The 24,778-nt window shown below is 37.3% G+C and overlaps 3 protein-coding genes across 15 annotated transcripts in view; 2 read left to right on the forward strand and 1 right to left on the reverse strand.

The window, feature by feature from the left end:
* Positions 1-13,445, reverse strand: part of Pdk (pyruvate dehydrogenase kinase) — a 63,445-nt gene extending 50,000 nt beyond the window's left edge. The window contains exon 1 of one of the 2 annotated variants that reach the window (XR_009974570.1): positions 13,147-13,445. Coding sequence is in view for 1 of the 2 variants with exons in the window: in NM_001114643.2 (NP_001108115.1) it covers positions 13,147-13,249 (103 nt within the window). In the remaining variant the exon portion in view is untranslated. 2 annotated transcript variants of the gene reach the window in all.
* Positions 13,446-15,024: 1,579 nt separating this feature from the next.
* On the forward strand, positions 15,025-20,130 carry LOC101739395 (putative gamma-glutamylcyclotransferase CG2811). 12 transcript variants are annotated; one of them, XM_004924932.4, is made up of 6 exons: positions 15,028-15,154; positions 15,846-15,963; positions 17,187-17,382; positions 18,319-18,424; positions 19,055-19,180; positions 19,954-20,130. In XM_004924932.4, exons 1-6 carry the CDS (start codon positions 15,099-15,101, stop codon positions 20,009-20,011), a joined length of 660 nt encoding a protein of 219 aa, XP_004924989.2. In that variant the 5' UTR covers positions 15,028-15,098; the 3' UTR covers positions 20,012-20,130. The 12 variants fall into 12 exon arrangements, with proteins under 12 accessions (XP_012544887.1, XP_004924989.2, XP_021202874.2 ...); XM_021347199.3 differs by having other exon boundaries at positions 15,036-15,154; positions 19,064-19,180; XM_012689433.4 differs by lacking the exon at positions 19,954-20,130 and having other exon boundaries at positions 15,025-15,164; positions 19,055-19,283.
* An 842-nt stretch (positions 20,131-20,972) lies between these two features.
* LOC101739259 (G patch domain-containing protein 4) lies at positions 20,973-24,646 on the forward strand. Its single transcript, XM_004924931.5, has 4 exons — positions 20,973-21,190; positions 21,414-21,565; positions 22,428-22,696; positions 24,062-24,646. Exons 1-4 carry the CDS (start codon positions 21,145-21,147, stop codon positions 24,585-24,587), a joined length of 993 nt encoding a protein of 330 aa, XP_004924988.1. The 5' UTR covers positions 20,973-21,144; the 3' UTR covers positions 24,588-24,646.
* The last annotated feature ends 132 nt before the right edge of the window (positions 24,647-24,778 follow it).

The following is a 24,778-nucleotide window of genomic DNA, read 5'->3' on the forward strand; positions in this document are numbered from 1 at the left end:
TTTTTTCTTGCATATATTCTGTCAACTGTCTGTACATTTATTTTATAGCATCTAGAGCAATATTTCCGAGATTTTCTCACAGTCCCTTCTTTTCTTGTTAATGTATGCTTTTTTCTTGTATTTCTTGTAAATCGCAGCTCTGGTTCGTTGTTTTCTTTGCCTGATTCTGTTAGATATTTGCACAAAATCTTTCTGTAGTCTACTATCCCCATCTAGGAATTGAGCAAAGCTGTATTTAGTAGTAACTCCACAGCCAGTTTTCTGTGCCATTTTACTGACTTTCGTAGCGGTGTTGAGTAGGCGATCATTTAATCCGATATGTCTACTGCTGCTTTAGCATTATTGTAATCGGTCACAATTTTAGGTTTTATTATTTCCTTGCCTCTTTTCGGTGTTCTTGAAAATCCAATTGAATGTTTTGTCGAGAGTAAATCGTCTCGTTTATCTTTCCACTTCATGCATGTCATACCGTCTTCGTTCTCTTTTGCTCGAAATTCTCCCTTTTTTAGGCTTCCTGTCATAACGTCCTTAGGCAAATGTCTTTTGTTTTTGCGGAACGTACCAACGAGGTGAGTATCTTCTTCTAAGAGCTTTCTGCCTAAATCTACACTGGTGTACCAGTTGTCGGTATAGAGCGTGTGACCTCGTTTAAGGTAGCTGGTCATAAGAGACATAACGATATTGCTAGGTGTTACATATTCAGTTTCATCACGTTAACCAGAGTAAACTTGAACCTTTAATGTATATCCTGGATTGGTAAATATTTTAAATAGTTTAATACCGTATTTGTGCCTTTTTAATTTAATATATTGTCGAAAATTACTGATGATAGCCGAAGGCGGCGGACACTGACGGTTATTTCCCGCCAAAATGCAGAAGGAAGCGCGCTCAAACTCGTGGATTTACACCTACGTGCCTGACATAATGCTTGACATGGCGCAGGGACTACAATTTGTATCATTCGCGCCACGTCAGGGACCGGTGCCTGACAGTTTTTTTATTTTCTTTTTTTTACTAAAATAAAGAAAAGGGAACTCTTTTTTATACGTAATTATTCATTATTAACCATTTGAAATCAAATTCAAGAAATTAAATTAGGAGGATTTAGAAAATATACCTTGGCAGTTAACGTGTTAATATTACAAGTATTTGTATATAGTGTAGTCTTGGCGAAATCTGTAACAATAGCGCCATAATAATCTTGAAACTTATAATTTCAATTAATTATAGTCGAATTTCGACTACTGCGGGACCACTAGTAGATATTCATATATTTAAACCTAGACACAAAACAAACAAACAAATGTTAGCCTCGAAGCGAGAATCAAACCCACAATCTAGCAAGTCACGGCCGATAAGTAAATCGCCATTGGGCTATGTCATTAAGCATTCCTTACATCTTCTTCTTTCTTCTTTTTCTCCACCTTATCCCACTAGGTGGGATTGGCACAGCTAATTTTTCTCTTCCATTCTCTTCTATCAGCCGTCATCTCCACACTCACTCCTCTCTCTCTCACATCGTCATTCACACACTCCATCCATGTCTTCTTCGGTCGACCTCTTCCCCCTCTACCTTGCACTACCATTTTCATACATCTCCTAGTCACATGCATCTTCTCTCTACGCATCACATGTCCATACCACGCTAACCGTCCGCTCCTTAATTTGTTGTTAACCGGGGCCACTTTCACACTTCCCCTGATATACTCATTCTTTATCTTATCCATTCTTGTCACTCCACACATCCATCTCAACATTCGCATCTCTGCCGCATGCACTCCTCTTTCATGCTTTACTTTCATCGCCTTTTTTTACATCTGCTAAAAAAATACACTTTAAAACTCTCTTGTACAGAGAACAAACATAATGTACTTTAAAACTCTCGAGTACAGAGGTACTCGTCAAACTCGACAAAGAGGTCGACGTGCAACCTAACCCATGCATCAGCCCGCTGAGTTTCTCGCCGGATCTTCTCAGCGGGTCGCGATTCCGATCCGGTAGTAGATTCATTCGCGAAGCAATTGCTCTTGAGTTGTTAGGTCTCCTTCGGAGGCGCTCGGGCAGTTGTTAGCAAATCCCACCCCTCCTGGCTGAGCCTTTGCTCGCCCACCTGTCCTGGTGAAGCTGGAAAGGCCTCCGGGCCACCAGTAATCTTTCAATCAAAAAAAATAAAAATAAAAAAAGAACAAACGTAATGTTGACTGAGCCCAATTATCATTTTTCCTTATCCGTATTTCATAAATTCATTTAAACAATTACAAAATTAGTAATAATCATAATAAGGAAGACAGGTTAGTCATGTTTGTTTCCAATTCTAAGAACTGTTATTTCCTTGGTTTTTTTTTAATTGCCTTTGTAGGCAGACGAGTATACTGCCCACCTGATGGTGAGTGGTTTCCGGCGCCCATGGACTTCAGCAATGCCAGGGGCAGAGCCAAGCCGCTGCCTACCAAATAAATCTTGGATGGTAAATAGTGTCATCGGTTAACTCAAGAAGAACTGTTTTTATACTCTTTTTTTTTTGTTTTGTGCCTACCTATGCTGATAGCCTTGAGAGGCTATTTCAGCTTCGCCCTAACGTGTGTAGGTGAGCTCACGGGGCTCAAACCGGAGTGTTGCTAACACTGACAATAGCAAGAGAGCAGTGCTTCGCAGAATCTACCACGGGATCGGAAACGCGACCCACTGAGAAGATCCGGCGAGAAACTCAGTGGGCTGCTCACACTCTGATCTCTCGTTAATACAATTTTCCGCGTCCACGGAAACTGTAGCATCAACACCAATAGTTATAAGCGTTAATTTTGAAATAAATAATTTTGATGGGAATTTAATGTAGATGACTACGTGTCCGAATGAACGTAGGCAATACAGTAGAGAATTAAAGCAGTCTTGTGTCGACCGTGAACCGTGACTCATACCCTCTGATAACCTCGACCTATATATGAGGCCGTCAGCGCAAAAGTGGCCTAAGCTTACCATAGTTATTACGGAGCAATAAGGTTTAAGTTTTCATGAATTTTAAATTTGAGTAGGCAAAAAAACAGTACGCGCGCAAAAATAATGTTCACAAAGCCATGTGTTATCTATGGGTATGGACGGGCCGGTTTTGCATCAAAAATTATTATATTTCAAAATAAATTGCAATATACATAATTATAAACATGATTATGAAAAATTGCTGACGGCCTCATATGTATGTCGGAAACGGTCATTAGTTTGGTAGTTAACGATATGCAGCACGATTCCCGAGAGATGGCAGCACGATTGCGGTATCTATAAATTGCGCGGACGGAGGAGTATGAAATTTTCCGCACTTATAGAGAATATAGAGAAGAAGTGCAGTCTGTTGTCAAATTGAGAATAGATTAAATATTGTTTGTCTTTGTTAATATTTTTTAATGTAGTCTTTGCGAAATTTATGATTATAGAAGTATAAAATACAATCATAATAGTGTACAAACTTACAATTCCAATTAATTATAGTCGAATTTCGACTACTGCGGGACCTCTATCCTCGGAACTCAGCTAACTTCGTTCTACGACAGAGCCTAGCCGATGGAGGCGCGTTGACGCCATCACACTTACCAACCAGCCTTATTGAAGAGCAGTGCCTCCGCTCTAAGAACTATCATTCGTTTTCGTTTGCTAACGTCAAGAGAAGATCTCTAAATTGTTCTAAGATAACAATCGTGATTGGGGGACAAACCGAAAATAGTTTGTTATTATTTCAAATGATTTCTTTCAAAATCATGTACACCGCCTTTGCTGGATAGCGGCCAACGGCTTTCCAAGACGTGTTTACCAGCACTACGGCAGTTCTAGTTACGTTTTTTTTTTATTGCCGTATAGGCAGACGAGCATACGGCCCACCTGATGGTGAGTGGTTACCGTAGCTCATGGACGTCAGCAATGCCAGGGGCAGAGCCAAGCCGCTGCCTACCGCTTAATACTCTCCACAGGCCTCGTTTGAAGCAGGACATGTCATAGCGCTCGGGAAACACCCTGGAGGGGAGCTCATTCCATAGCCGGATGGTACGTGGCAAAAAAGATCTCTGGAAACGCACTGTGGATGAAAAAACGTGGATCAGTCATTCCGGATCCAGATAATTACGTGGCAACTTTAAGAGATTTTGGTATTTTGCTTACGTAGATGCTTTAATGAATTTCAAATATACCATTTACCGGTTTTTTTTTATTGCTTAAATGGGTGGACGAGCTCACAGCCCACCTGGTGTTAAGTTACTGGAGCCCATACAAATCTACAACGTAAATGCGCCACCGACCTTGAGATATAAGTTCTAAGATCTCAGTATAGTTACAACGGCTGCCCCACCCTTCAAACCGAAACGCATTACTACTTCACGGCAGAAGTAGGCAGGGTGGTGGTACCTACCCGTGCGGACTCACAAGAGGTTCTACGACCAGTAAATCCATCTTCGTTTTAGCGAGTTATTTTAAATATATACATATAGTTTTTGAGGTCGCATTATATTAAAAAATGGATTGCTTCGTGAATTCGTTGTTATTTAAACTGGCAAGGTATCTTGTTTTAATGTTTCTGGCTGATTGGCTTGTTGGTTATTAGACATATCCGATCTGGGCACAGATCATAGAAACATGATCTATGATCTGTGGATCTGGGCAACGGAATAATGCAAAGCTAGCAAATGTCTTGTCGGATCCCCCGGACCTCCAGCTTTTCAAACACCGGTCACCGTCCTCGTCGAGGACGCAGTTGTAATGTCACAAGTGATACCTTAGAACTCATGTTTCAAGGTGGGTGGGGGCTTTAAAGTTGTAGATGTCTATGGGCTCCGGTAACCACTCAACACCAGGTGGGCCGTGAGCTCGTCCACCCGTCTCAACAATAAAAAAAACCTGACTAACATTAACCCTTTTTTCTGTTGATACAGGTCCGGGATATTACGAGTGAAGTTATAAAATGATTGTGCGGTGGCTCAGTTATTAATCCCATAGTAAGTAAATAAGGGCTCTGATTATGTCAGAGGATGGAAAAAAATGATTGTGCTGTCATCGGTACTCGTAAAATTCTCAAGTTAATCGGACGTCTGGAAATGTCACGTTCGATAACTTGAGGATTTGCGTCATTTCCACCGAGGACGGTTCGAGGTCGGTTCAGGGTCAACGGAAATGACATTCAAAGGTTCCGTTATGTACAAACTCATATACATAGCAAGCAAATAAATAAAAGCACATTTTGACTCTATAGTTCAGCACCATTTTTTTTTTCTACCTACTCTAGTAACTTCTCCAGTTGCCCTCCAGTTGTATTACCAAGAAAAACTAGTTTACTTTAAAGCCTTCGTCAAACAGAACGCGTACTTAACGTCGCGCTCTTTTCATGTCACACCAATTGACTAGATGAGTCTCTAACGCTCCTTGACGCAACGCATTCGCCAAATCATAGTGCCTTTCGATAGCAGTGTGAAAATTAAAAGTATTAAGAAACCGAGTGATTCAGATGTGGCATTGTATAAGCATGGGTATTTTCTAACTATTTATATCATTTTTTCGGGCATTATCTAGTATTTTAATACACATTCACTCGGACGCTAAAATAAAATTTGTAAAAAATTACAACGCCTGACGTCAAAGCGTCCTAACGTCGCGACAGAGCGCTGCGTACTTATAGCGCTGGGGCTCTGTTTGACAGTATGTTACCATAGTAGTACAACACATCTCGGCGTCATAGCGCGGCGTCAGTTTAGCGTACTGACGCGCGCTAATTACGCGTCCTGTTTGACGAAGGCTTAACTTGTGATTTTTTTCTACCTATTCTAATAAACTCGATGGGTTATAGATTCACAGAACTAGTAGGTGAGCTCACGGGATTCAAACCTGACGACGTTGGTAACACTAACCCTAGCAAGAGCAGTGCTTCGCAGAATCTACCACCGGATCGGAAACGCGACACACTGAGAAGATCCGGCGAGTAACTCAGTGAGCTGTGTCTGTGGGTAATTTTTTTTTCCTACCTATGCTGATAGCCTTGAGAAGCTATTTCAGCTTCGCCCTAACATGTAGGTGAGCTCACGGGGCTCGAACCTGACGACGTTGCTAACACTAACCCTAGCAAGAGCGACGCTTCGCAGAATCTACCACCGGATCGGAAAGGCGACCCACTGAGAAGATCCGGCGAGTAACTCAGTGAGCTGTGTCTGTGGGTTATTTTTTTCCTACCTATGCTGATAGCCTTGAGAAGCTATTTCAGCTTCGCCCTAACATGTAGGTGAGCTCACGGGGCTCAAATCTGACGACGTTGCTAACACTAACCCTAGCAAGAGCAGTGCTTCGCAGAATCTTCCACCGTATCGGAAATGCGACCCGCTGAGAAAATCCGGCGAGAGACTCAGTGGGCTGTGTCTGTGCGTTAATTTACTCGTCGAGCCCTTCGTAGCAAGCGACGGGTTCGACGAAAACGATGACCGGTCACCACTAATGGGATGCGTTCGTGGTATTGGCAAAATATTATTCACGTGTGCCTTGTATTCAGTATCATAATTCACAGAAGTGACATTCTCGAAAACCATTTGAAATTCATTGAGATTCAAGACCTTGTTGTGTTCCTTCTATACAGTGAGACCTAACGCTGTCACAAGACGAACTAGAACACTCTCTCTCTTCGATCGGTTCCTCACTGCTGAGGATCGTGGCTCCGTCCGATTCAGTCAACCAGCTGTCTCCATCGATCCCGTTTTGTGGCTTGGTGGAGTGCGTCGCTGACAGGTACCCCCAGTTCCTCCGCTATTTGGTCCGAACATCGTTTGGAACCTCTACCCCTAGGCCTTTTCCCCTCTATTTCACCGGTCACCACAAGGCGTTCCAAACTGCTGGTATCCCTGCGTGCAACATGACCAAACTACCGCAATATTCTTAACTTAATAACTAGGACACAAGATGGGATTAATTCTAAAAGGTCCTTATTCAGCAATGAACATCTTCCTGCTAATTACGATGATAAATGATTAACACGTCCGTATCCTTGTAATGAGATATTCAGTTGTTAATAACGATTGTGTCACACACAACGCGTGTGTGTTTGTTAATGAGGGCAGGCTATCGCGTTGCATGCGAACTCTATTCACAATTTAAGTACACTACAAGTACAGTACCAGGCAATAAATATTGCACATTGATATTTAGAAAGAGACAGTACTCTAAAATTTTGTTTTTGTTGCAGGGCGTTACCTGTGTGCGACGAAACACTAAGGATCCGGTGTCTATGGAGACTAAATATCAATTAGGTAATGTGCGACAGGTATAACGCTCTACAAAGCAAAAATTAACCGTCTCTTTCCCACGGTCGATGTGCAACATTTATCGCCGGGTACTGTACTCATCATATACGTGGTTTTTCTTGGAAATGCAACTAGAGATCACGTTAAAGGACTCGTAGAGTACTGCTCTTTCCTGTCATCAGTTTCCATTGGGGCACACGATATTTAGAAGCCAATCAATCACCTAAGCCTCTGTTAAATTTGCATATAAACTAATAATAAATAATGTATGTGGTTTAAAAATAAAATAGAGGTCACGCTGTAGTCGAAATTCGACTATAATTAATTGGAATTGTAAGTTTGTACACTATTATGATTGTATTTTATACTTTTAATATCACAAAGTTCGCCAAGACTATAACTATAAAAAAATATTAACAAAGACAAACAATATTTAATCTATTCTCAATTTGACCACAGACGTCAAGAACAAAAGTTTGACAATAAATAGTATGGATGCTGGTGTGCGTCAAATACATGGTATGTAGTGTGTGTAATGTTTTCTTTATTGATTTAATGTATCTTTTATGCATTATTTTAAAAAATATTAGCTTTGTGCTCTTCTTCTCTATATTCTCTACTATATTATATAATATTATAAAGAGGAAAGATTTGTTTGTTTGTTTGTTTCGAATAGGCTCCGAAACTACTGGACCGATTTGAAAAATTCTTTTTCCATTAAAAGCCGACATTGTCCCTGATGAACATAGGCTACTTTTATTTATTTTTTTTTTATTTTTTTTATTTGGTTTCTTTTGTGTTTTAATGTTTCCGAAGCGAAGCGAGGGCGGGTCGCTAGTTCTCTATAAGTGTGGAAAATTTCATACTCCTCCGTTCACGCAATTTTCGTAAAAGTGGATACAAAGTTTTTGCTTCACGTATTAATATATAGATGAGTAAACCGCTAAATTTTTTGTTTTGCTTCTATGGGGGACGAGCTCACGGCCCACCACCTGGTGTTAAGTGGTTACCGCAACTCATAGACATTTACAACGTAAATGCCGCCACCCCCCATGAGACACGGGTTCTAAGTCTCGTAAACTTCAGCCCCGCCCTTCAAACCGAAACGCATTACAGCTTCATGACAGAAATAGGCAGGGTGGTATAGGATGTAGACTATAGAATACATTAGAGAACTCGTAGGCTACTACTACTCTTTCCTGTCATCCGTTCCTACTTAGGCTTTTTTTTATTGCTTATATGGATGGACGAGCTCACGGCCCACCTGGTGTTAAGTGGTTACTGGAGCCCATAGGCATCTACAACGTAAATGCGCCACCCACCTCGAGATATAAGTTCTAAGCTCTCAGAATAGTTACAACGGCTACCCCACCCTTCGAGCCGAAACGCATTACTCCTTCACGGGGGAAATAGGCAGAGGATATTTAGAAGCCAGTTTTACCTAAACCTCTATTAAATTTGCATATCATTAATAATGTGTATGTGGTTCAAAAATGAATAAAAATTATTAGTTAAGTCCTGAATTAACAATTAATTTGATCTTCATTTTTTGTTTATACTGTGGATACGGGTCAAGATATTTGAGTGAAGTTATGAAACTATTAAATCGTTATCTATCCTTGATATGTGTCTAAAATTTCATTTAAATCAGACGTCATAAGATCGGTGAAGATGATCTTCAAAGAATTCCGTTACGTGGAAACAAACATATGTACATAAACATACCAAGCTTATATGTTTGTTTGATTCTCTATGCGTTCCAAATTCATTAGTCAGACTATGATGTAACTTGCTAAAGTTGTTGCTGGAACATCAAGGAAGGTTTATATCGGTCAACGTTCTCGTCGAACCCGTCGCTACCGACGAAGGGTTCGGCGAGAAAATTAATCCCATAAACACAGCCCACTGAGTTTCTCGCCGGATCTTCTCAGCGGGTCGCGATTGCGATCCTTTAGTATATTCATTCGCGAAGCAGCTACTCTTGAGTGGTTAGGTCTCCCTTGGAGGCACTCAGGTAGCTGTTAGCAAATCCCGCCCCTTCTGACTGAACCCTTGCTCGCCCACCTGTCCTTGTGAAACTAGAAAGGCCTCCGGGTCACCAGTAAGCCCTCAATTACAAAAAAAAGGCTCGAGAAAGCCGAAATAAATACCACTAGTAGATAATTGTGTTTCTCAAACTATCTGTTATAAAAAAATGTGTGTTTAAGTTCGTATTTGTCTGGTTTTATGTTTTCTTGTAAACAAGTTTTACGAATGCAAACAAACACACGCGTTCTGTGACGCATGGGCCTTCGAGAACAAAGAATAAAATATAATTACAGATTTTTGTTATTCCTCTATAAGTAATGTCAATGCGCTTGTGTTGCCATTATTCTTTTATTATACTTGTTTATTGTGTTGATAACTAGAAACGACTGTAATAGAATAAGCAAGCCTATGTGCAGATTATTGAAATTAAATATCCAATATGTATCGATTGCTTTTTTTTTTTTCCTACCTAAGCTGGTAGCCTGGAGCGGCTATTCCAGCGTAACCGTAACTAGTAGGTGAGCTCACGGGGCTCAAGACGATGCTAACACGAACCCTAGCAAGAGTCGTGCTTCGCAGAATCTACCACCGGATCGGAATCGCGACCCACTGAGAAGATCCGGCGAGAAACTCAGTCAGCTGTGTTTGAGAGTTAATTTACTCGTCGAGCCCTTCGTCGCAAGCGACGGGTTCGACGAGAACGGTGACCGGTGCTTGAAGTACCTAGGAGCACCATCGATAGCATTATCACTACAATAGTATAAAACAAAGTCGCTTTCTCTGTCCCTATATCTGTCTGTCCCTATGTATGCTTAAATCTTTAAAACTACGCAACGGATTTTGATGCGTTTTTTTTTTAAGTGAAAACTTCTTTAGAATCGTTGTGATTTCAAACCGGATGCAACGGAAAAAACGACAGGTAAGAGACACAAATACAAAAATGTGTAGGATGAAGCCAGCAAAGAATGAGACAGAAATATACATACTATTTAATACAGCACCATCTGTGAGATTTTTTAATACTAACGTGTGTATGAAAGCTCTTGTAGTGAATTTTAATTTAGGATTATACGTGAAATTAAAATATCAATTCACAGAGGGCGCTACCTTACAATTATTTACTAATGACAAAATTTTACATATACTTAAGACGTTTAGGATAATTGTATTTTAATTTAGGAAGGTTTCACTTCTACCACGTGTGAATTGCACACATGTAATTTTTTTAATAGATAGAGTGATTGAAGAGGAAGGTTTATATGTATAATAACATCCATTAAATAGTGGAGAAATCAATAATAAATTACAGTTTCCGAAGCGAAGCGGGGGCGGGTCGCTAGTAGTAACAGAAGTGAAAGACGAAATCATTTTTCTCATTGATGTAAACGAGCGGAATGTGCCACAAATTAAATACGAAGTTACATTTCTCGCCTCAATATGTTGAAAACCACTTGAAGTCGTCGTGGCCTAAAGGATAAGACGTTCGGTTCATATAGAATCTAGCGATGCAACGGAGTTCGAATCCCGCAGGCTGGTACCAATTTTTCTAATGAAATACGTACTTAACAAATGTTCACTTTTTTTTCCTACCTAAGCTGAGAGCCTTGATAGGCTATAGCTAACACGAACCCTAGCAAAGAGCAGGGCTTCGCAGAATCTACCACCGGATCGGAAACGCGACCCACTGAGAAGATCCGGCGAGAAACTCAGTGGGCTGTGTCTAAGAGTTAATTTACTCGTCGAGCCCTTCGTCGCAAGCGACGGGTTCGACGATTGACTTCCACGATGAAGGACTAACATCGTGTAATAAAAATCAAACTCGCAAAATTATAATTTGCGTAATTAATGGTGGTAGAACCTCTTGTGAGTCTGCACAGGTAGATACCACCACCCTGCCTATCTCTGGCGTGAAGCAGTAATGCGTTTCGGTTTCAAGGGTCGGGCAGCCATTGTAACCATACTGTTGTGGATGTCTATGGTCTCCAGTAAAATTTTAAAATAAACCATGTTTCTTTTATACAGCAGTTAAGTATCTAATAATGTCTCCATAATGTCTCAAGAACAATAATATCTAAAGCCTAAGGCTACAGCTATTTGATCAGATGTTATGATAATTCAAACTTTTTCCAGCTAATTTATTGACAGTACTTAATTGAGAACTACCTCATATCTCGATATCAGTGGTGGCATTTATAGTTTCCCATAAACACGATAAGTTTTTATTTTTCTTAGTTTATTTATAGCTCATATTAGGTTTAGGTAATAATAAGTCATTTAAATATCTAACAAACTCAGCAGTATTTTGTATATCCACTTAACGTCTTATGAACATACTCACATACAACTAAGTACAACTCAATAAGGTATAATTAATAAAATTATTTCATCTATAGGCCTCTATACAATCAGAAAGCAAGCTATATATTGATTCTATTTATTTATTTATTTAAGGATTACCGACAGGGTTTACAGTAAGACATGAAATAATATTGACATGTATAGAGCAATTGATAACTGCAACTCTAATTAGAGGCAATCACAGCATGCATTACATTAATAAATCAATAGAGATTTAACAATACTATTAATAATAATAAAAAATTAAAAACAAAAGAAAGACAACAAGGACAGTAATACCCGAGTACTCAGACCGAGGCTGAGGCTGAGGTTCATCAACAACTTTTTATAATTCTTGAATATTGAATTGATTCTCTTAAAAAAAACTATTAATATTTTAATATTCTTGGTATATGACTCTATTTATGCGGTGATTATAATCAAATATAGATAGCTTTTATCTGTAATTTACATATAGTTGCATTATGTTGAGATAGCAAAGATCATAAAGATAATGTTCTGTTTTTGAATGTAAATCTTTTGGGTTTTGTTTTAACAAGGAGTACTTATGTTAAAAAAATATTTCTTTATGACTTATATTGTGGAGTAAGTAATATGAAGTTAATATACGAAGATTACATAAGAGCTTGCCTTCATAAGCTGTGTTTTTACAAGTCATCTACTATGATTTAATGTTTTTGTGTGTTAAAAATTGATGATGATAACACAGGCTATTGATGTTATTGAGAATAAAATTCAAGATTTTTTGTATTTATCTTTTATACTTCAAAAATTTGTTCAATAATTTCTAAATTACTTATTACATATAATCACATCATTTTCAATAGTAAGCTAAATATATTATTGTTATTTATTTATATTTATTACTTCAATGAAGATAAAAATAATTATATTAATATTGTTCATCTGGTATTTTTTTTCAGTATTATTGATTGTTCTCATACAAGAAAACAATCAATGGAGCGGTGTGTGTGAAAACTGTAAAGTTTCAAATTAGTTTTTATTTTTACGAAACATAAAATTCAGGTCCATACAGTAAGCACCTACGTTAATATACTCAATAATATTTCGTAATCAATCCGTATGTAATAAATTGTAATGCCTTAATTCGTAAATCAATTGGTTAATTAATTGGTACAAGTATTACAATGTGCTGTTTTAAATTTAATTTTAAGTTTAAATTTAATGAAGTTTAAGACATAGTGGCAATCAAACGATTTTTTTTTTTTTTTTATAAAATGCGTGTCCTAAAGTGAATTGTTTTTGTGCAAAATTTCGATTATTACACAATGCTTTTGATTGAAATTCCTTGTTGCTCAATAGATTGAGAAATACGAACAAGCATTTCATTTATAACAACAAAATAAACGTTGTTTTTTACCGCCGACACTTTTTTCTAATTTAATTATTTGGCATTACTTTGTAAAACAAGAAACAACTTGACATTTAAACAGATTCGCGTTAATGTGCGAAATTGTAGTCATTTAAAATAAGAACTTACCGAAGTCAATGAATTGTTTGATGGACAACGGCGAAGGGTTGAACTGCGAGTAGAAATCAAGCATTTTCGTCACATTCGTGAAAATCGCTCCTGCTAACCTCATTTTGAAAGTTTCACGTAAAAATATTTAAGTGTTAGAAAAATAATATAACAATTTTAATGTAATAATACACAATCACAATAGACTGTAACACATTTTTCACTTGTCAGAATTTTTGTTATTTATTCCGCCGCAAACTACGCTACAACCGCGTTAAATAGACTTCCCAACGATATACCACTGTGAACTGATGAATGAATGCAATTTTCATGGCAATTTGTATTATCTTTGTTCGAATAGTGATGGGATACGAAGCTTAAAATTAATAACGCGTTTCAACGATTGTTATAATGCCAGCTCATCACGAAAGAGCTTTTCAAATTAGATTCATTCATTAAAGTGTACGGTGAGATTAAAAACTATCCAAGGGTTGTGGGTTCGTTTCCCACATTGGGCAAACATTCGGGTGATGAACAGGTTTGCTTGCTCTTCGTCTGGGTGTTTATCTTTATATTTATATAACTAGCTGTACCCGTCCGCTTCACTGGGCATTTAAAATTAACATTAATATTTCTCGCCCCCACAAAGATTCTCATCATTGACGCACTCGCAACTAGTGTAGGGAGTCCAACACTCATATAAATATTAGCCTATACATTAAGTACATGTATTTTCTACATGGTGGTATCCAGTTTCAGTTTCAAGTCAATTGGATGCATGGTTCAGTAGTTATAACGGAACATCCGTAAAAACCACTATAGATTTATATTATATTAGTATAGATTTTTACTGGTGGTAGGACCTCTTGAGAGTCCGCACGGGTAGGTACCACCACCCTGCTTATTTCTGCCGTGAAGCAGTAATGCGTTTCGGTTTGAAGGGTGGGGCAGCCGTTGTAACTATACTTGAGACCTTCGAACTTATATCTCAAGGTGGGTGGCGCATTTACGTTGTAGATGTCTATGGGCTCCAGTAACCACTTAACACCAGATGGGCTGTGAGCTCGTCCCCTCATCTAAGCAATAAAAAAAAAAAGATTCTACTGTAAGTGTGTATCTCACTGAACTCCTGAGTGGCTGGACCGATTTTGATGAAATTTTCTGTGTGTGTTCCAATGGGTTCAAGAATGATTTAGATTCACAATTGAATATTGTTATATCTTTTTTTTTTTTATTCATCAAAACATTGTAAAATGTTTCCAATTTATTCAAAAAAGTTTGAAATTTTCGCATTTAAGACATGTGTTTGTACAGGACAACGTCTGTCGGGTCCGCTAGTTTTCTATATACGCTAAACGTATATAAGTTTGTGTGTCATTCTTTAGTACCCATAACGCAGGTAATTCAATTTGGGGTCGGTTGACCGTGCATGATTTTTTCCCATGTGTTTATTATTTATTGATTTAAGACAGCGACGCGATGTACTCAGTCACAAAATAATTTTGAAAAAAAAAAAACGATTGCAGCTCCACTCGTTTTAGACTTCTAGTTATTTGTTAATCGTTTTGGCATGTGTTAGGACCCAGAAAGAAGATATTTAGCATAAAATAAAGAGTCACGTATTGCGGATATTTCAAGTCTGCTAGTTTTAAAAAAAAACGTCTATGTCACTGCTTTTCGTTTAAACAATTTGTTGGAGAATGGAACTCGTCGAATATAAAATTTTAATAATGAAACCTTAAGTAGTCAAATATAATGACCACCATTTTACTGAGATTATATTTCATCCCATATCATCTCATCTCATTGCATTTAATTTCATCCCAGTTGATTAATGTCTAAAATTAATCATCGTCATTTCATTTCATTTCATAAAATTAAGAATATAAATTAAAATCAGACATGACTTAAACGTCTTAGTTACCAGGTCATAAAATCTCTTAAAAAAAATATTACGCTAAGAACAACAATAGATGAAATTGTTGTCAAAGATCAGATCTTTATCAACAAATCGATCAAGATTGACCAAGTGAATAATTGTAATTTATTTTAACTCGACACTATACCTACTACCTTTAAAAATATTGGTTTAAGTGTAACCTTTTTATAGGTTGTAACAATTCAGAAAATTCAAAGAGAAATCTTGTGAATTGTCAAAAAGTAATAAGGTTTTTCAAGTAGTACAATACTGAGAAAGCTCTTTAATTAAACTACTGTACGTATGCATAAACCATTCAACTACCAAATTACCGTCACTGGAAGAGGCGTGTGTGTCAGACCTATGTTCAACAGTGAATTTAGTGCCATGCCACTAATACATAATAATATGATCTTATCGACAATATGTAGCTATTAATAGCACTATCTGATCTTATTCTGCGAGTGACATAAAAAAGACTAAGGATTCAATGTTCTCTGGGTCATGGTCTACTCAGATCTCTCAGGTGTTAAGACTATCAGAGCTTATTGGCCTAGCTAGTGTTGATCCTGACTGCTGAACCTTAGGGTCTAAATTGATTCACAATTCACACTTCACATTCAACTATCACTGTTGTCTCTTGTATTGTCTCACAATTGCAAGTATCACATTCATTTATTTTTTCCCATTTGTATTCATGAATGAATTCTGTAACCCTTGAAAGTATTACATTCATTCACCATTTACGCTTTTGTATTTGTAAATACATTATGTAAGCCTTAAATTGAATTTATTGTTGCAGTTTATCTGAAGTGGTGTTAATTATCACATGCCATCAATTAGAACTGTATCCCAATCAACACTATGCTGTTGATCAGCTGTGGATCATGTTTCTTCGACAGACATGGACCATAAATAATGTTAGCTTTCAATTCACTTATTGATAACACATTACAACAAAAATGCAGTATGGTGATTTTAGATATGTTAACAATAAAAACTCATTCTTGGGCTCATTCTGTTGTGTTCGTTCATACTGCTTACTCATGAGTTCTGTACCGTATGCATGTAATGAAATAATGATAAAACAATTGATGTTTAGAATATAATTGAAAAGGGAACTGGGGCTGCTGCCATCTTTGTTTTTTATATTTAAAATTCACTTAATATTATGTCTGCTTAGCAGTTAATGTATTCCGTTTGAAGGGGAATAGCCATTATACAATACAATGTAGACTTCATAAATGTCTCAGAGTAGATGGCGTCTTTTACACTGAACTGTCCATGAGGTCTGATAATAATACCGAGTAGGATCTAAGTTTGTTCATCTCTAGCTCTACATTAAAATAACTATTTCATCAAAGAATACTATATATATGCATTTATGCTTAGCTAAGCTTTGTTATTTCCTTTACAATGTATACTCCTATTTTGACTCCGAGAACCATCTTTCTATAATGTATATATAAGGTTGTTTTTTTATTGCATAGATGGGTGGACGAGCTCACAGCCCACCTGGTGTTAAGTGGTTACTGGAGCCCATAGACATCTACGACGTAAATGCGCCAACCATCTTTAGATGAGTCGTCTATTATCAAAGGTGGCAATCTGTGCATTTGGACAAAACATTTTTATTGATATGTCAATACAGATTTATTTGAATATAATCGTCTCCTTCAAAGAATACGGTTCAAAACCTGCATTAAATAAAGGTTAATAGTTAACCTGTTATTTATCTAAGATGTCGTTCCGAAAAGTTTTGTGACTGCCAATGGAATACAAAGTCAATAATTCGTTTTTCTGATTTATCAATCATTGTCCAAAAGTCAGATTGCCGCCTTTGATAATAGTCGACTCAGATATAAGTTCTAAGGTCTCAAGTATAGTTACAACAGTTGCCCCACCCTTCAAACCGAAACGCATTACTGCTTCACGGCAGAAATAGGCAGGGTGGTGGTACCTACCCGTGCGGACTCACAATAGTTCCTACCACCAGTAAACGTAGTCAGCTTCTACTGTACGTACTAAATTAATTAATATTTATTTATCAATTAATGTTTTCTGGCAGAAATGGAAGGGTATTAACTCTGAGTCCAAAAATACCTTAAAATTCCATGGTATTTAATAAATTATATTATTTTAGATGGTGCACAAAGTATTTGTTTATGGTACTTTAAAAAGAAATGAACCGAATCATGGCACCATGACGAACCCAGAGAACGGGGTAGCGACTTTTATAGCTGAAGGAATGACAAAAGAAAAGTATCCGTTGATCATAGCAACAAAATACAATGTACCATTTCTATTGCACAGTCCCGGAACTGGTTATAATGTGAAAGGTATTTATTAGATTACCGTGGTGGTGAGTTTTTTTTTTAAATTAATTTATTTTCAGTGGCAATACTGTAACATAGCCCCCATTCCCCCAACCCTCGATCCACCAACGGTGATTTTAGGCACCTCAAGCACCGGTCATCGTTCTTGTCGAACGAAGGATTCGGCGAGTAAATTAACCCACAGACACAGCCCACTGTTTTTCGCCGGATCTTCTCAGTGGGTCGCGTTTCCGATCCGGTGGTAGATTCTGCAAAGCACGGCTCTTGCTAGGGTTTGTGTTAGCAACGTCGTCAAGTTTCCCCGTGAGCTCACCTACTAGTTAAAGTGACGCTGATATGGTCTCTCTAGAGTCTAGACCATCAGCTTAGGTATGAAAAAAATCTATTCTTAATTTGACTACATACTTTAAACAATAAACAAAAATATATATGCGTGTGTGTCAAATACATGGTAGTGTGTGTAATATATTTTATATATGTATAATTTTAAAAAAAATAGCAATCCTTCTCCATATTCTCTCTATGTGTGGGAAATTTCATACTTCACCTTCCACGTAATTTTCGTAAGAAGGGGTAGGTAAAGTAAAGTTAGAGTAAAGTTCATTCATACTACCTGGAGCCACTGCGTTCATCCGCAGTGCGTTTCCAGAGGTCTTTTTTGCCACGTACCATCCGGCTTTAGAATGAGCTCCCCTCCACGGTGTTTCCCGAGCGCTATGACATGTCCTTCTTCAAACGAGGCTTGTGGAGAATATTAAGCGGTAGGCAGCGGCTTGGCTCTGCCCCTGGCATTGCTGAAGTCCATGGGCGACGGTAACCACTCACCATCAGGTGGGCCGTATGCTCGTCTGCCTACAAAGGCAATAAAAAAAAAATAAAAAAGCTAGGAAGTTTTTTCTTCGCGTATTAATATATAGATAATGATAATTTGATCTACAGGTGAAATATATGAAGTCGACGATAAAATGTTGTCGAATCTTGATATTTTGGAAGATCACCCTAATTGTTACATCAGAGATAAGAATGACATAGTCCTTACGGATTCGTAAGTACCAAAACATTTTTTTTTATATTTTTTTTATTGCTTAGATTGCTGCTTTATTTAATCACATTGATTATTTTTTACTAGATTAATCCGTCTGAGCTTACTCTAGCCCATAGACACAGCCTACTGAGTTTCTCGCCGGATCTTTTCAGTGGGTTGCAATTCCGATCTGGTGGTAGATTCTGTGGCGGAGTATTCAGGCGGAACGTGACACTTTTTCGTGCGTGCGGCCGGTGTTCATTGATTTATAAGACGTTATCACCTCAAAATCAACAACACCTACATTTAGAACGCTTAGAAACTACGCTTGAAGACACAGGATATTAAATAGACGAATATAAAAATAATCTCATTTGTGATAGTCTAAAACGGAATGTATTTAAATTTTTTGTCATCAGAGTCTAGGGAAGATTTCAATAAATTTAGGCTTTTAGCGCGATGAAGCCATTAAAGTCCTGCGAGACTAATGGCAGTAGATAGGCAAAAACAAAGTTTTTAATTCACAAACATCTAATCTCTAATAATAATAATTTAGATTATTTTCTGATCGCCATTGACTTCTATATGATATTTCCGCGTAAATTCATAAAAAGAACTTTTTTGTTTTTTTTTTTAATTTTTTTTTTTCAGTACCCATAGAACTGTAATGAAATGCTGGGTGTATTTCCTAAAAATGTTTAAACCGGAATTACTATCGAAGCCTTTTCTGGAGGACTACAAGTCTGAAGGCGACCACGGGATGCGCTATTGCGAAAGGTGTAAAAGAGATGTTAATTTTAAATTAAAATTAGCGGTCAGAGACGATTGTGCCTATTTGTGATTAAGTTGACTGCGAATGTCGAGAATTCAATGTTTCATGGTAAATTATCATTGTTTTAAAACGGTATTTCTATTTTGAATGCTTTTTTTTTCTGGTAGCTCTAGATGATGGTCAAGAACATTTTAAGACATGTCATTCAGTAAAGGTACTCAGTCAGTCTCCAACTAAGTGTAAGAAGATTAGTGATCTAACAAATTGACGGAAGACAAGCGCCGAATCTCTTCCGGCGCGTATTAGAAACTTTTCTGACAGACGGAAGGCAGCAGTTCTACCCCTGGCATTGCTGACGCCCATGAGCAACGGTAACCACTCACCATCAGGTGGGCCATATGCTCTTCTGCCTACAAGGATAGTAAAAAAAAAGTTGAAGTTTATGGCTTTTAGAAATTTGTTTTTTTTTTTAATTTTTTTTAAAGGCTCCACCATAAATGTGCCAAGTGCTTTATATTTTTTATTTCATTTGATATGTGCATAGACATCACAATGTGAATGCCAGTACTCATCTTGAGACCAAGATTGAAATATCAATTGTATTGCACAGTATGTGTCAAGTATTATTATTTCTAATAAGATTTCAGAATTGCTTTACAGTAGTATTGAGAAAAATGTTTGTGGTGGTTATGGTTCGTGGTAATCTACAGTGAATGTACTACCACTAAAACCTTGTCTTTGTTATGGTAATAAGCTTTGATTTTCTTTTTTTTTTCAGTCAGGACGAATATTGTACTGATGAGGATATGAACGAAATAATTGAAAACGTAAATTGAATTAAATTTACTCTATATATTCTGGCTTAATATACAAAAAAAATATCGAAATAAGACAAACATTCCTATTTATAATTTATTATTGTTTTAATTTGGAGAATAAATTATATTCGTCTTTTTTTCTTTCTTGATAATTGTCCTTAACCTTCATATAGAATAGAAGTGTCAAATATCTTATCTCAAGTTCATTAATGATATGGAGGTTGGAAGTGAGATGTACCATCTCAGTGTATTAAAAAGTATTCAATGAAAGGGAGCCAATTAAGGTGGCGCACAGTAGCAAGTGAAAGAATTAAAAAAACCGCTCTATAAACTACTACACTTCACTTGAATCCAGCACACCGCACTGCTTAAAACTGCTATATATTCAAATCATTTCCATTTCCTACACTAGCGCTATTTCGGTGAGTTTCTGAACAACAACTTACTGTTACAGATGGACACTTTTTGAATTTGTTCCCTATACAACATGTGCTCCATACTTCTACCCTCAATAATGCATGAATCATTGATCGCTAACATTGGCCTCTATTAGGATATGTCAATGTCATATAAATTTTGCTCTATACTGATTCAATCTTAATGAGACGTTTTTGTGATGTTTCTGCATTTTACATACAAAAATAACACAAATACATATTACTCTAATATTTATAGTTATAATATTCGTCCATAATATTTAAAAACAAGCTGTCAATGGTCGATATTTAAGCTTTTGTTCTTACACGTTGCATTTAACGGTTAATTAAAAAAAAACTATAAAAAGTAGAAACGTGCTCTGCATTGTTGCTGATTTTAGAACTTGTTGTTACTTGAAGTTATTTCGTTAGCTTTCTTGGTTCAAAATTATGTTAATATTTCGTTAATTTCTAAAAATATAAATATTTTACTAACAATACATACTTTTGGGAATGCTGTTCGCAACTCCATGTGTATGGGTTGTTATGTCAAGTGTCAGTTGTTTATACTGTCAACTGCCAGTCACTCAAAACGTAGGTAAACTGCTTTAAAGATCTACGAGGTAAACCATGTGATTTGAATATTTTAAGGTTGCAAATATGTTATTAAATGAAATAAATTAAAATTGGGCGCACAGAATATTGTAATTAACATTAAATACGGTTAACATCAAAATGGATTTTGCTAGAAAGCAGCTGGAGAAATACGGTTGGACCGATGGTAATTAATTCAAATCAAGAATCAATATAATGTATAAATGTAGAGAAATATGAGTGTCTATCTTTGCGTATTGTGCGATGGCTGGGACATGGTGTATGACTGCCGTCTGTGAGACGTCCGGACCGCACCCAGAACATTCGGGACGTCTACCACGAGATTATCACCGCTAATTATGTTCCTTTATACGAAGTTTTTTTTTTATTGTTTACAAACTTTTTTTCAGGTAAAGGCTTAGGTAAACACGAGAACGGCATTTCCGAGGCGCTGAAACCAAAACTGAAGCGCAGTGTGACCGGAATCGGTCATGACCCTGCTGCAGAATTCAACGAACATTGGTGGAGTGTGCTCTACAATAAAGCAGCCGAAAATGTCCAGGTAACGTTATTTTGCATAGAAACATTACAAGCTACGACTATCACTCTGTTGTGGGTACAGAAAAGACTCATAGATGAAGACATCATCATTACCGCTTAGACTTTAACACCCGCTCTGAGGAATTGTTCGAGATGATACCGGCATCTCGTTTTTACCATCGCACCGCCCGCCACCGGAGTAGAGTTCATCCATACTACCTGGAGCCACTGCGGGCATCGACAGTGCGTTTCCAGAGGTCTTTTCTGCCACGTACCATCCGGCTATGGAATGAGCTCCCCTCCACGGTGTTTCCCGAGCGCTATGACATGTCCTTCTTTAAAAGAGGCTTGTGGAGAGTATTAAGCGATAGGCAGCGGCTTAGCTCTGCCCCTGGCATTGCTGAAGTCCATGGGCGACGGTAACCACTCACCATCAGGTGGGCCGTATGCTCGTCTGTCTACAAGGGCAATAAAAAAAAAAAAAAAAAACCTAATAAACAGAAACAAGAGTGTTCACTTAGACTGGAATCAAACCTAGCTTCAATAGTTGGGGTCTAACACTGGAGTTACTATTTCAACAGCATCAGACCAGAAAGTACTCTTTGACTTAAGGTAACTCTTAAATATAATATATATTTTGTTGTCGATTTCCTACCTTTTAAGTGGTAAAATCTTTAGGCTTACCCTTTTTTTTTTATTTTTTTTTTCTTATATGGGTGGACGAGCTCACAGCCCACCTGGTGGGTGTACCATTACCAAGTAGTTTCTGAGCAATAATAAACAAAAAAATACTTCATCAACTAAGCTACAATATAGGAACGTTCAATACAGTCTCAAATGGTAATATTATTAAAATTAATAATTAGAATAAAAATAATTACCAGGTCCAGGATAAAAATGGTAAAACGAAAAAAATCAAAATCAAAGATGACTTCAACATATCAACGAACACTTGGCAAATTGATAAGAAACCTAAAAACGGCAAAGGGAAACAGTATTCTGAAAATTTTATACGCACTGAAGTACTGACCAAAGGTGGAGGGAAGACGGAGAATGTAAAAGAGTGTGATAGTCACGAGGAGAACAACGGAGGTTTAGTTAAAATGACCGATGAAGAGTTGTTTGCTGCTTGCGAAGGTCGGACGGCTCATAAGTAAGTTTTTTCTCTTTTTTAGCTTATATGGGTGGACGAGCTTACAGCCCACCTGGTGTTAAGTGGTTACTGGAGCCCATAGACATTTTACAACGTAAATGCGCCACCCACCTTGAGATATAAGTTCTAAGGTCTCAAGTATAGTTACAACAGCTGCCCCACCCTTCAAGCCGAAACACCTTACTGCTTCACAATAGAAATAGGCAGGGTCATGGTACCTACCCGCGCGGGCTCACAAGAGGTCTATTTTTATTTCTTTTATTAATACAGTCAAAACCGTTTACTGCGACATCGTTTAATACAACATGCCGGTTATAATAACCAAGAACAAAGGTCCCGGCTGAATGCCATATGACCGCCTTATTAAAAATATTGCTTTCTACGACATTGCTTATAACGACATACCTCATAAAACGACCACAGTTAACTAATATTTCGGAGAATTAGATCTGTTATAACGTCCGGCTAAGCTGTATTGTAAACAATTTGAATAGGTATCCACATTTGTCTTCAATGGCTTTTAAAATCAGGAAAGAAAACAATAGGATTTAGTTTAGTGTAGGGTCTTTTCTAATTCTTAGAAACAAAACACGTGCATTCGATAGTCAAAGCCCACTTCTTCGTATCTCTTCAGTTAGTTTGTTACTTATCTATACACAAGACGCACCAAAACTTTGTGGAGTTATTCGTGCAACTTTCAAAATCTCGCAAAGATAAATAAAACAAATTAATATTGAAGAAAAATCGCGTATTATGTAAATATATTTTTCCAATAATTCTCTATCGATTTGTTTGTACTTGCACGATACACATTAAGCATCACCGGTTGTTACGACTATCGGTTTTTACGACTGAATATGAGCAGTCCCTTCGATGTCGTTATAACAGATTTTGACTGTATAAGCATATTAAGCAGTTTGCACACTTTCAGTATATGTCTAAGAAAAATTTTAGCTGGTTTTGAAATGTAGCATAATAACATAATATGCTATAACCCAAAAAATATAATGAGCCCTTCCTCAAACAAGGTATTAAAAAATTATGCAGACATCGACAATGTCCATTTTTGTGAAGAAGCAGTAATGTGTTTCAGTCTGGAGGGTGGGGCAGCTGTTGTTGTGTAAAAACTTAGACTTAGCACTTATTTCTTGAGACGGGGGGTGGCATTTACAGTGTTAATGTTTATGGTCTCCGGTGATCACCATGATCATCCATCCATCATACCAAAAAAACCTTTTTAATGCCTAAGTAGGTAGTAGGTCATAATAAGTGTTTTAAGTATTGTCTGCACTAAAAGCCTGGTAAAAAAATTACCTTTTTCCACTCAAAGTATCTAAAGCTGATTTAAAGGATTAATTTTTACAGAGGTGCGCGCCACGGACTCAGAGCATTAGGTAAATTGGCGAGAATAGCTCAGCAAGAAGAAATGCTACTAATGCTACCGAAATATAATGGTTATTCTCATGCAAAGAATAAAGGCGACGAGCAAATTATCGAAGACCTAAGCTTACAATCCGAAGAAGCTGAGAAACGTAAGAAAAAAAAGAAAAAACGGAAACGCTGTACTAGCAATGAGGGTATGACAGTTGAAAATAGTGTAGTGACAGCATCAGAGGTCATCGAATCCAGAGAAATAGAGAATGTTACTACTAGTGTAGAAAATATAGAGGATCTAGAAAGTGTAGAAAAATTCAGTAGCAAGAAGAAGAAAAACAAAAAACAAAAGTTTGATGAAAATAGTAATCATACAACAGAAATTATCGAAAAAACAAAGAAGGGGACAAAACGGAAAAATAATGAATGTATCAATATGGAGTCAATAGTAGTAGACAATGAGCGAAATGAATTTACTGTGAAAAGTAAAAAGAAGAAAAAGATACAGAGTATTTAAACTGTATATTTTGCAAACAGTACATTTAGTATTAAGAATAAAGATTTTTACAAACCGTTTTACTGTCATTGGAATTGTGCTCATAACTAGTTAATATTCCATCTAATAGTATGCAGTTTAATTGTGTTTTATCAGGTGGTAGATGCTGCGAAGCACTGCTCTTGCTAGGGCCAGTGTTAGCAGCGCTCCGG

Source organism: Bombyx mori, chromosome 2 (assembly GCF_030269925.1).
Source record: "Bombyx mori chromosome 2, ASM3026992v2".
Taxonomy (NCBI): Eukaryota; Metazoa; Arthropoda; class Insecta; order Lepidoptera; family Bombycidae; genus Bombyx; species Bombyx mori.